The following is a 13,922-nucleotide window of genomic DNA, read 5'->3' on the forward strand; positions in this document are numbered from 1 at the left end:
TATGAGTAATGAATATAAACCTTCAGAGTAGAGATGCTCAGGCTCTGTTTTCTGAAAACCGAGCCCACCCGAACTTATGGGATCCGAGTAGGCTTGCGAGTCGGCTTAGTACTTTCACGCGTCCCCAGATCTGAAACGAGGCAAAACGTCATAGTTGCGATGTTGGATCTTGCGGGTTTTGGATTCCATAAGTACCTCCCTCCCCAGGAGATCCAGTGCCATTGCTCACACAGAAACAGGAGTAGCAGTGTTCTTGTCACTCTCCAGTCTCCAGTGACATTGCTCAGTGCCATTGCTCATACAGAAACAGGAGGGGTAGCAGTGTTCTTGTCACTCTCCAGTCTCCAGTGACATTGCTCAGTGCCATTGCTCATACAGAAACAGGAGGGGTAGCAGTGTTCTTGTCGCTTGACAAAAATTGACTGGAAATTATTGGAAATTCATGTTATTGAGGTTAATAATGATGTAGGAACAAAAAAAAGAGCCAAATTATGTGATTTTAGGAAAAAAAATAGGGATTTTAGAAAAAAACAGGGATCCAAAACCAAAACACGCGAGGGTGGTTTTGCCAAAAATAAAAAAAAAGGTAAACCTAGATCCAAAACCAAAACACAGTGGTCAGTGAACATCTCTAGTTCAGAGTGAAGAATTTTTGTCAAGTTCAGAACCAAAAATCCATTCCTCACAAGTTTCTGCTTTTAATGGCATTGTCAGGTTAATTTAAACCTTCATCAGTAATGTCAGAGAGATTCTCTTTTAGCTCGTAAGTTAAGTTATCTGCGTGAAAGTATATGATATATATTTTTTCTCTTTAAAATGCGTTGTGGTGTAATTACATCACATCTGCAACATATTAAAGGTTGAAAAAAAAGTCCAGGTGCTCCACATCTGCATGGAAATAATCGTGTCGCACGCGAGGGGACCAGTTTAGCAGCGAATTCCACAGTGGCAACAGTGAAAAGAAGTAGCAAGACCACTGAAGGGAAAACAAAACTGGTGAAACAACTCTTCTGTGTTTATTGTCACAAAACAAACACAAAGATATCTTGACACCTGCAAAGAAAACATGCACATAAAAATTGTAACAGCCGAGATTCTCAGCTCTCCAAAAGGTTCAAAAGACGGCCCTTCATCATCATCATCATTATCAATGTTTAATTATAAGGCAGATACATACAGTAGTAATACTTAAATACAATACTAATGCATAAACCAGGCAATACCTAGGCACAAATGAGCATACAGCAATAAACTTAGCTAACATAGTAAATAGCACAATACAGAACAACATATGCAGTGATTAATGTACCAGGGACAGGCAGACAGGACCAACAGACAGGAGACAAAGGGTACAAATAACCCTGCCAGTGACAGACTATATTCCAGAGACTATAAAAATGATGATGACACTAATAATGATGGAGATGATGAAGATGAGAATGGTGATGGTGATGAGGATGGTGATGGTGATGGCGATGATGATCATGGTGATGGTGATGATGAGGATGGTGATGGTGATGATGAGGATGGTGATAGTGATGGTGATAATGATGATGATGATGCTGATGGTGATGATGAGGATAGTGATGGAGATGATGATGATGATGCTGATGGTGATGATGAGGATAGTGATGGAGATGATGATGAGGATGGTGATGGTGATGGTGATGATGAGGATGGTGATCGTGATGATGAGGATGCTGATGGTGATGATGAGGATGGTGATGTGATGATGATGAGAATGGTGCTGGTGATGATGAGGATAGTGATGATGATGGTGATGGTGATAATGAGGATGGTGATGGTAATAATGATGGTGATGGTGATGGTGATGATGATGATGCTGATGGTGATGATGAGGATGGTGATGGTAATAATGATGAGGATGGTGATGGTGATAAAGAGGATGGTGATGATGATGCTGATGGTGATGGTGATAATGAGGATGGTGCTGGTGATGGTGATGAAGGTGATGGTGATGATGAGGATGGTGATGGTGATGGTAATGATGAGGATGCTGATGGTGATGGTGATGATGAGGATGGTGATGGTGATGATGAGGATGGTGATGGTAATGATGATGAGAATGGTGATGGTGATGATGAGGATAGTGATGATGATGATGCTGATGGTGATGATGAGGATGGTGATGGTGATGATGAGGATGGTGATGGTAATGATGATGAGAATGGTGATGGTGATGATGTTGATGATGCTGATGGTGATGATGAGGATGGTGATGATGAGGATGGTGATGGTAATAATGATGAGGATGGTGATGGTGATGATGATGATGATGCTGATGGTGATGATGAGGATGGTGATGATGAGGATGGTGATGGTAATAATGATGAGGATGGTGATGGTGATGATGATGATGGTGATGGTGCTAATGAGGATGGTGATGGTAATAATGATGAGGATGGTGATGGTGATGGTGATGGTGATGATGTTGATGATGCTGATGGTGATGATGAGGATGGTGATGATGAGGATGGTGATGGTAATAATGATGAGGATGGTGATGGTGATGGTGATGATGTTGATGATGCTGATGGTGATGATGGTGATGGTGATAATGAGGATGGTGATGGTAATAATGATGAGGATGGTGATGGTGATGGTGATGGTGATGATGATGCTGATGGTGATGATGAGGATGGTGATGGTAATAATGATGAGGATGGTGATGGTGATGAAGAGGATGGTGATGGTGATGATGATGATGCTGATGGTGATGATGAGGATAGTAATGGTGATGATGATAAGGAGGTGATGATGATAAGGATGGTAATCTGATGATGAGGATGGTGATGGTGATGATGAAGAGGATGGTGATGACAAGCGCAAAATACTATTTTTGTTTTTGCATGCATGTAAAATACTGCCTATTTTGCATATAGAACATAAACACTAGGAAATTTTTCTTACACAATGGTTTAAACCACCTCCCAACATCTATTTGCCTGTAACTTTTAAATTTGCCCCCCAACCCCTTCCCTGGAGCACAAATTGGTATTTCCAAGACACAAAATTTCACTCTATTGATGGACTTATTCCTAATTGTAAAAGAGGCAATTTGTGTGCAGCTATCAGTAATACCAATATTGCTTCCAAATCCAGCATACAAGCCAATTCTACATATATAATTCACTCACCTCGACCTACTTATAAAATATTATTGGGACTTTACGGCTATTTTTCTGACCACTTAGTTTATGGAAAAATGTAAACCCTTTATTCTCTGTAGGAAAATTACTATCATTGACTATCAGTAAAATGGTAAATAAATTATTTATTTATATTAATTTTTTTCACTTGTTTTATGTACTTTTATGTTACTTTTTCTTCTAATATTTTGCCTTTTGGTTTTGGCCAATGATTTGTTAAGGATGTTTACTAGCCTGTACTTTTTGACGTTTCACTGGTTTTTCGATTTCATTTGATCTTGCTAAATTACACTTTTGATGGTTCTTTAATAGGTCAAACATAGTAGGTGGTTTTCATTGGTAAAAATTGAAAAAAACAACCATAAAATCCAAAGTCAAAATTAGAATTTTGTGTACCTTATTCTACAGGTAGAGCAAGTTTTCCCTTATCTTCACATGACAAACGAACAGGTCAATCATTATAACCAGTAATTTTCGTACATATCTGTAAGAGGTAGTTATACCTGTAATGTAGTAGTTATGTTGCTCCAGCCTGCTGAACCAGAGCTGTAAGTTATATTACATACGTGGATAAAGGTGAAACACTTAACAGCAATCCTGGTCAATATCTCTTCCTTTGCTTATTGTTTATAATGATTCTAAACCATTTGAACACGAGGAGATGAGTTACCAATTGTATATATTTTGTTCTGTGACACAAAGTAACAAGCACATAGTGGGGTGTCCACGGAGGCAGATAGTGGGGTGTCCGCAGAGGCACATAGTGGGATGTCCACGGAGGCAGATAGTGGGGTGTCCGCGGAGACAAATGGCGGAAGAGTTCTGTATCGTATTGATTGGCAGTTTGTGCAACCAGACATCACGGTGATGTCCGGCAGTATATCACCAGCAACTGAATTCAAAGTGGTGAGGGGATCCTCGTGCAATGTGCTCCTGCTCGCACTTCGGGTTAATACGGTTCTGGAATGTTCGCTTATTTTTTTCTCCTCTATGAGGCTCCTGCGTCTCTACTCATAGGATTGAATCTTCCCCATAGTGGGATTATGTTTAAAGGCGGAAAATGTCTCTGGCTCCGCTAAAGCCATTTCTTCCGGTATCCCAGTGTTTATTCCGGATCCCGTTTGTTTTATCCTAATGGGTGACAAAATGGTGCAGATTGCAAGATTCGCCAAATTTCAAGGTTTCAGTTTGAGCGACAAAACATTCTATTGAGCTGCAAGGTTTAATCATCATCACCATCATCATCAACATTTATTTATATAGTGCCAGCGAATTCCGTAGCGCTTTACAATTGGGAAGAAACATTAATAAAACAATACTGGGTAATACAGACAGACAGAGAGGTAAGAGGGCCCTGCTCACAAGCTTACAATCTATGGGAGTTTGAGTTGGCGAGAAGACATCCAAGAATTACAGTCAGTAACGCAAGACAACACAGATGGTGAAAGATCAGGAGAGGATAGATAGATATGTGTATCATCCGCATACAGATGATACTGAAATCCAAAGAAGGTTTAATGCACATTTTTTGACTTTTTAATCTTTACAGTTCACATTTGATCCTTAATGCTCACAAGCAGTCAAAAGCCAACCTCTTTTTCACTGAATACCCCCCCCCCCCCCGTTCCTTCATTACTCCTTAAATGGCTCAGTGAAGCTTGTAACTTAAAGCAATGAAAGTATACAGTCCCATTAAGATGGCTTAAGACTTGTACACCTTATAACGCATCATCACTCGTGTTGGCCTACACCTTTTGGAATTGGGATCCCAATTCATGGAAGAAGATTTCATTGAAGAAGATTTCATACACCCACCGGAGGTGTGGGGGACATTTGGTTCATGTTTTGTATTTCTGGCATATTTTTTCTCTGCAATAAATAAGGCTCCCCAGCCCTCCCCCGCCCCCGCGCTGGTTTGTCATGTTGTGTTTGTTAGCCCAAGGCTATACATAAGCTATGTCTACAAACAATCACATTTCTTAAGAAACCGGTTGTTATTAATGAATGGATGTATCAAAGACTGAATAGTTGTCACATAGAATGCAGCTGTCACATATCGTCAATTAGAAGAATGAGTCCAGGCATACACCCTCATTTTAATCAGTTTTTTTTACAGATGAGGACATACTGTCACTACCAAGTCCTAAAATGCAATCAATCTAATCTCCTATCACAAATAAGAAATGAAAAAAATGATGTAGTAATTTCTTATTCAACATATGAAGGAGCCATGTTTGGAAAGTAAGTAACCAATGATCCAGTTGCTTGTAGAACCAGAACTATATAATTGTGTCCATTACAATCAATTCAGTTTGCTCACATAAAATGTATTTAGATGTCAATATTCCTCATAACAAAAATGTTATAGTAAACTAACTGTATCTCCAGTCCACAAACATCCAAGATGAGTAGTCGTGTTGTCCTTTATCTACTACATAGCAGAAAATACAAATTTGTAATCAATAACTAAATGAAATGGTTTTGATCAGAAAACTCCCAATGGATACATTATAAAACTGAGTGTAGGGCTATGAGTGTACGTGTTAACGGATCTGATTTTAGATCAAATGGGACCTTAGTGGAAATTAAGCTGGAGCCCTCTAGGGGGTGATAAATAGAATCATAAACGAACAGAGAATAAATATATATATATATATATATATATATATATATATATATATATATATATATATATATATATAAATATATAAGACCTAATATACAGATTGAGCTGTAGAATGATTGCCTCAAGTACCTTCCTTCATTAATTACAAGTTGTATATATGAACTTCATTTTATAAATCTCATTCCACTACCTAACCCTCAGCCAGTGCCTTCCCTCTTGCCTCCATTCTCCACCTCACATGACTACTCTGTGCTGCCGAAAGACCCTGCTCATTCTAAGTTCTAACTGGCAGTCTGCCGCATCCTGTTTCTCTCCATTCTCCTCCTCACGCAGTGGCAATGTATGTGTCACATGTAGCCCTGTCCTCACTAGCGCACTCACACAAGTGGCCTGGTCACTCCCAGAAGATCAGCACTCTCATAACATGAAATACTCTGTTCTGCTGTGAGCATTCTCATGATCATTCCCCAATGGGAACGTGTGGATGTGCAAGGGATGAAAATGGATAACAAGAAGGCAAACTGACACTAATCCAAAGCACCTTAAAAAACAGCAAGGTGCAAAGTGTTATGAAAATAAACGATTGCAAATGTTTACCGGCACCGCAGAGTGTTTAACGGTATTTACAGACACATGAGCCGAGAGATAATGTGAATATTCTAATGCTTTGATTGGCTACGAGTCGGTTAAGCTCTGTGAATATTATAATACTCCGGCTACAGGTCAGTCTAGCTGTGCAAATGCTCTAATGTCCTGATTGGTCTAGCTCTATAAAAGTTTAATGCATTTATTGGATAGAGGTCATCTCAGCTCTGTGAATGTTTTAAGGTTTCCTATATTCCCTTCTGTGTGCAATTTGTATGTTCTCCCCGTGTTTACGTGGGCTTCCTGCGAGGGCTCCAGTTACCTAACACAAGTCTAAAAACATACTGGTAGGTTAATTGTTTGTTTACTGCTCTGATTGACTACAGCTGGATCTAGCCTTGCAAAATGCTACCTCTCTGATAAGATACAGGTTGGTTTACTCCTGTGGATGGTCTAATGTTTTGGTAGCCTCCAGCATTATCCATGTCCAACATCATTAAATAACAAATGGATAATATAAGTGCTAACACCATATCATTATCATCATCATCATCATCATCATTTATTTTTATAGCGCCAACATATTCCATAGCGCTTTACAATTGGGGACAAATACAGTAAGAAACAAACTGGGTAAAACAAACATAGAGGTGAGAAGGCCCTGCTCAGAAGCTTACAACCTATGGGACAATGGGAGTTTGATACATGAAGTTAAGTCTACATTTTGCATGAATATGCCCAATTTGACAATAAAATAAATATGACCATATTTTACCCACTGGAGCATTTAGGACCTGATTCATATTTGAGCGCAACGCGCCGTATCTTGCGCTAAACTGCTCTGCGCACGCGCCAGAACGGACTTGCGCCAAGGGACTCAATGGCATGCAATTCATGTCCTCAAGCAAATCCCACTTCTGACTGCCATGATCTGAATGGCGGGGGAGATTTGAAATGTTCGGACTAACATAGGCAATGTATATTAAGGGTGTGCCGAATGAAAGCATTTGTGCATGGAGCCGAATCAAGTTCAGGGCATCTCTTAGGCGTGTGTTTTTGAGCCGTATCATTTGCACCAGCTACAGGTTGGGTGAAAGTGCCGAGCGACACTTATGACAACCCCTATGTATGCCAGAACATACAAGTAAGAAAAACTATAAAAATGCATTTTATCTGCAGTAGGCATCAAGAACATCCGGATTTAGGTATTTCATGAAAAAAAACAAAACATTTTTTTAAGCATATCTTTTTATTAGCGATTATACTATAGAGGGTTGTAAATTTGTTTTATGAAATCTTTGTGTTCTGTCTGTCTACATACGGCAAGTAGAGTATAAGCATAGCGTACTTACTGTATATCTAGATTCAAATGGAAATGTTTCTTGAGATCTGCTTGTATTTGAACATGGGCATACAAATTATGTGCGTTTTTAAAAAAAAATATCAAGTCGCGTTCACATTGCGTTCGAAGATGTATCAGGCAATTTTATTACTCAATCAGTGGCTCAGCACTGGAGTCCTTAGTACTTTTTTATAGTATAAAGGTATAATTCTCCCACATTTTGCCCTTACACCTAAGCACGTGGGGCCTGATTCTTTAAGGTGCGTTAAATAGGAGTATTGTGCCTTTTTGTTTTATTTTTTTAAAAGTCCTGTAATGTGGGCATATGCTCAACTACAAGCGGATTTGAAGAAATGTCTCTTGTTGAATAGAACTCTAGGGGGTATATTTACTAAACTGTGGGCTTGAAAATAGTGGTGATGTTGCCAACAGCAACCAATCAGATTCTAGCTGTCATTTTGTAGAATGCACTAAATAAATGGTAACTAGAATCTAAACTGGTTGCCATAGGCAACATCTCCACTATTTTCGAACCCACAGTTTAGTAAATATACCCCTAAGTCTCCTCTGCTCTGACAGACACAATCCACTTAGGATACGTACAATACATATGTGGAACATAAAGTCACAACAGAAAGCACAGCCCAAAAAAAATTCAATTATAGTCACCTATTAATAATATAGTCATTAATCCAATGTGTCCCAACTCCAGTCGTCAGGGACCCCTAACAGTGCAGGTTTTCCTGGTGACCAGTGAAATAATTAGGACCACCTGTGCATCTTTCAAAATGTGTCAGTCAGTAATGACTACACCTGTGCTCCAGCAAAGAGATATGGAAAACCTGCTCTGTTAGGGGTCCCTGAGGACTAGAGTTGGCAAACACTGCGGATTAATCAAACAATTGTAAAACAAACAAAACAAAAAAGTTTTTTCCCAGTTTGTTTTTAATGAAACACATTTATTAGGATGTTATTAATGTCTACTGTACACTGACTACGTGCATACGCCCAGTCCTCTCCCCATTCCGCCCACGAAAACTTAGCCTGTCGTAAGTGTCCTTTGCGCTCGTAGTTGAATTGGATGTTCTTGCGTTCACTGCATATATTCCGTTTCTGGGCATGCGCAGTGCGTTTTACACAAAATACGACAGTTATTGGTATTTACGGTCCTTAATAAATGATGCCCTTCCTTCTTACATTAGCTCCCCTGCCTTCCAAATGCTTTAGGAGCGCCCCGAAGTTAGTATAGCGTAGACTGAGCGCCGACAGACCTCACGTTTGCATACAGAGCGCAGAGACCATAGAATATCCGCGATTAGTTTGGAATCTTAAGCAAATCACTATTTGAAACAAGTATTATATAGAATATGACAGGTTGTCTTTAAGCTGGCTCCCTGAATGTAAAAAAATTGTGTTTTATTAGGTTTATCAACACCATAAAAACCATTAGTTTTTAACGTATAACATGTTTAAATTAATTACGGAAAATTTCAAGCCACCTCCCCTGCCCAAAAAACACGGTCTGACTCACTAAAGACACAATATTGGCCCTCTAGAAGCTGGAATATTCAACAAGACTTTTAAACAGTAACCTTTGAGTCTGAGCAATTCATATAAAACATTATTGCCAGTAACACATTTCACAAGCAAATCTCAGTCTTTTTCACATTTTCTAGAATGTCTATATTAGCTTTCTTGAGCAATTCTTGTCATTATCCTCTATTTACACTTGTAGTACTGTTGTACGTAATAAATATGATTTTTTTGTAATGTGTTTAAACATATGCCTTTCATTTTTCCTCTATCTCTTCTCTGTAATTCCTGTACCACCACACCTTATCCTGTGTACCAACCTCACTGTAATACTGGAGATCCCTGTCACACCTGTTCTCCAGGTACGCAAATCCTTGCCCATTGGCTTCTCAGATCTCATGAAGGTATATAAGGAATTTGGCTTGTGTGTGTCTTATATCCACGGCACCCCATAGGTAAGTAATGTGTTTACTGTCTATCTGTCATTACACACTGCCTTACCATTCTACCTGATACTGATGCATTATATCAGACCATTAGAAGGTAGTCTGATATATGTCAACGCTGTAAAAAATAATAATTGTAAAATGAAGCAGTGATTTTCAATTAATACATGCATGTCAATTTCTGTTTTTTTTATCAAGTAGCAATCTGTTTAATAGCTAGTATTTATATATAACACATCTAGAAGACATTTAACATTCCTTTACACAATCAAATAAAGTCATAAATTAATTTTCATGATAGATCTGTGTTTAATATTGTCGATGATTTAATAATTTGCCAAGACCACCTTTGCTAAGACAAGATAAGTTCTGTTCATCCACTGCACCTTCCTTTAAATAAGTCTGTTTGTGAGCTAATGTTATAAGGGATGAGTTATAGAAAATGCATCTTGAAGAGTTGTACTAACTGCAAACTGACTACATGTAGACTATAGTGCATCACACAAAACTGCAATTAAACTGCTCTCAAACACATAAAGAATCTCGTTTAGCTTTAGAACTAAGAGTGTCTATGTGTTGTCATTTTGCACATTGGCAAAACCATGTTGTGCTGCATCCGTGGGGCAAATGTAAAATACGTGGCCAATTTTAGAGTTGGTAAGGGGTCTCATCGTAGCTCAACTTTAAATTGCAGCGTGAAATTAAAGCTGCCAAGTATTTGTGCACTGCATGCAAAATCAGTCTTTTCCCTGCATGCAAACATAAATTATAGTTGTGCCCCTTGCATTGCAATAGGGCTGGTTTAGGGATAAATTTGCACCATTTAGTCAGCTTTGCCCCTATCTCATTATGGGTCCCCCCTCAGTTCATCAGTTCACCTGAGATATGTGTTTCATTTTTTTTTGTGTTTAGACTTTTCAGTTCAATGCTCTCTTTTGACTAGAATATGTTTTATATGACTTTTATTACGCTTTTACAGCTAAACATTCACAGTTAACAGTTAAGTTTACAGTTTGCAAGGTCAGGCAATAGGTATTGTTGCAGGACATGCCTGCTAACCTTATGTTATTATTGTCACTGATTTGTAAAGCCACACAGTGCTATGAAGCTTTAGGCAGTGGGTTAAACAGAACACACGGAAATCAGGTACATGCAAAGTAGACAGAAATGCAGATGTGAAAACAAAGGGTACGGGAGGATTACAATCCAGCGATTGCAAAATATTTACTTCATCAACATATTTAATGTACAAGCATATTTCCTCTACAAGAATCTTGTGGGTTTTATTTAGAACCCATACAGTTTACCAGAACAATAAGCTAATAATCTTTCCAAAAATGTACACATATTATCCAAATATTATGAGATTAATCCATTAAGCACTATGTTATTTTTTCCCAGAAACTCCCTATCACGAGGGTTAATTCTTAAAGTCAATAGCATCCAACAAGAGTCTTAGGGCTAGATTTACTAAACTGCGGGTTTGAAAGATCGAAGATGTTGCTTACAGCAACCAATCAGATTCTAGTTATCCCTTATTTAGTACATTCTACAAAATGACAGCTAGAATCTGATTGGTTGCTATAGGCAACATCTCCACTTTTTCAAACCCACAGTTTAGTAAATATACCCCTTAAGCTCTTGTTGAACGTCTAGTTCTACAACAATTTATCAAGGAGCAGCTGGGAGTTATAGTTCAGCAAATTGCCTACTCGAGCCACAAGTCATGCTTAAGACACATACATGTATGAAATGTTGCCATCACAGCCCTCGGACTTTACAGATGAATTTGCGTTGGGTTTAGTTAATATAGATGTAGACAATGATTCCTTTTACTGGCGTTATCTAAGTGGCCAGATCAATGAATTCATTACCTTTTAGCAAAGTAGAAAGAAAAATGCGATAATCAAGTTAAATTACTTATTAACTAACTGTTTGCTTTTGAAAGTTTGTAGAATAATGTAAGCATTGTGTCATATTGTACATGCTAGAAATATTTATCACTGATGCAGGGCGATTTATTAAAGGTTTCAGTTGCAATTGACCTTTTTTTTGCCCAATATAAAAAAGTATTAATGCCGGTATTGATACTACTAGCAGTTTGATTCGTCATCTTTCTCCAGAAATGTTTTCCCATGCCTTTGCATTATGAATCCTATTTAAAGTATTATGGCGGTACTTGACCCCAGCTGTTCTCAGAATGGCTTTAAAAGATGAAAATCATTTAAAAAGTACTTTATTGGTGAATGTGACTTGCATAATACTGTAGCAACATACATGATTAAATGTATCTACTTATTTATATTTAATTTTTAATGTATCTACTTTATATATAATGTATCTACTTAATGTATCTACTTATGATTTAATGTATCTATTTAATGTATCATATATGATCTACTGATAATAAGTGGAAATAATCCTGGAACTAAGATAAATATTTTTTTAAAAAAAAGTTGGGTAGAGTTTATCTAAAGAGTAAGATTTAAAGTGGACCTCTCACCTAAATGCGATGGAGAAAGACACTTTCCGGGCTAAGCCAGTATGCAGCCTATCAATTAACTAAGAACCTCTGACCTCATTGAGTCACTGACTGATTAATATTCATGATTTGCATAAAATATTGAAACCAAACCCCAATACAGTAAGATCAAAGACCCCTCCAGTACTATTATAATCCAGTTTCATTTAAGTGAGAATGTAAGGAAAAGAAGAAAATATAAAAATATCAGCATGTAAGGAACAGAAAGAGAGGAGGAAAGGAAGAGCCAACATGAGACAGCACCCCCACTTCCCCATCACCCACCGTCCCTAAATTTAATAGTTTAAAGTGACACCTCACTAGTCAACAACAGAGATGTTGTGGGATTCCGTGATCAAATAGTAACCCCCAAAATGCGTGGTCAACTGGTTCTCACACTTTCCAATAGACGTCCATCAGACCACTGCCCACAGTTGAAATAACCACTAAAAATAATTATTTTTGAATGTTTTTGTTTAAATGCTCAGTATAACAGCTCATAGCAAAATTTTAAGCCACAAGGATATTATTAGTCTAGTGCAATGAGCGGCAGACGTGAGTGAATGTAATTTTTATGAAAATCATTTTTTGTGTGTTTCTTTGCTTTGCAGCCATGGGTAGATTGACAGTCCTGCAGCTGTGGGCCTTGCTGGCTCTCCTGTGTGGTGAGTGCTAAACAGACATCTATATTTATTGTTCTTCTATGTCCTTCACTCTCTATAACATCTCAGCACTTGTCTCCCATCCTGTCAAAAATTTCCTCTACACGCACACGCAATATGTCCATTCTATGAATGTGTTAGTTCAACACCTGTGGTGTGCAACACAATATATTACATGGTCTCACATAATTTTTTGCAACGAAGCAGCAGTTCTTATCCTTATTAGTTCAGAAGAAAAGAGTTAGAATAAAGTTTTCGCAGAGTCCAAACTGTATTTTTTTTTAATATGGCTGCTTCGTCAATCTGGTAAAAGAGACATGCCAACCACAGGATAGACTCTTGTGATCACACTGTAAGTAAGTACTAAGACTTATGCAACCCCAACATTCATTACACTTCAAACACCAACCATGCTAAGACGGAAACGTCTAAAGACTTTTGCCACTAGCCACATGTGAAGAATAATAGATTACGTTATAGCAAACAGGGGTGAGATAAGTAGATTTATGTCAGAATACAGTGAAATGCTGTTTTGATACTTTGCCTGCAGCCCCGAAGACTATGGTCTTACCGCACCTCCCGTAGACTAAAGTAGGGGGATTTTAAATCTCTCTTCACATGCAGCAATGGTGCCATTGCACAGTGTAACTCAACGAGGAAAGGAATATGAAATCTTGCTACCTCTCTATTCTGCAGTCAGAGTACAGCCTAGGAAGACTGGGTGCACCAGTTAGGTAAATTAGTAAGTGGTAGAGGGGAGAATTCAGGCGAGAGGGGGATACAGACGCGTTTCACAAAACTGGCTGCAATGTGTAACAATAGATTTATGACATATGGTAAAGATTCCAAGAAAAACAATCTGTCAACGCAGGTGTAGTTTATTCAACCTAGAAAACATATAAGATAATTGCTTTTAATTTAATGGACCAGAACACTTATTTCAAAGACTTATCTTCAGGTCCATTGAGGTTCAAAATCATGTTGCAAAAGCAAACATGTGTGATTACTCGTCTATGAAAGGAGAGAATTAAAACAGT

The 13,922-nt window shown here is 38.2% G+C and overlaps 1 protein-coding gene across 1 annotated transcript in view; it reads left to right on the plus strand.

Moving 5' to 3' along the window:
* The first annotated feature begins 1,303 nt into the window (after positions 1-1,303).
* LOC142107444 (IgGFc-binding protein-like) overlaps positions 1,304-13,922 on the plus strand; it is a 45,306-nt gene continuing 32,687 nt past the window's right edge. Inside the window, exons 1-2 of the mRNA XM_075190879.1 lie at positions 1,304-1,460; positions 12,835-12,888. Coding sequence (XP_075046980.1) covers positions 1,304-1,460; positions 12,835-12,888 — 211 coding nt within the window. The remainder of the gene's footprint in view (positions 1,461-12,834; positions 12,889-13,922) is intronic.

This window comes from Mixophyes fleayi, chromosome 11, assembly GCF_038048845.1.
Source record: "Mixophyes fleayi isolate aMixFle1 chromosome 11, aMixFle1.hap1, whole genome shotgun sequence".
Lineage (NCBI taxonomy): Eukaryota > Metazoa > Chordata > Amphibia > Anura > Limnodynastidae > Mixophyes > Mixophyes fleayi.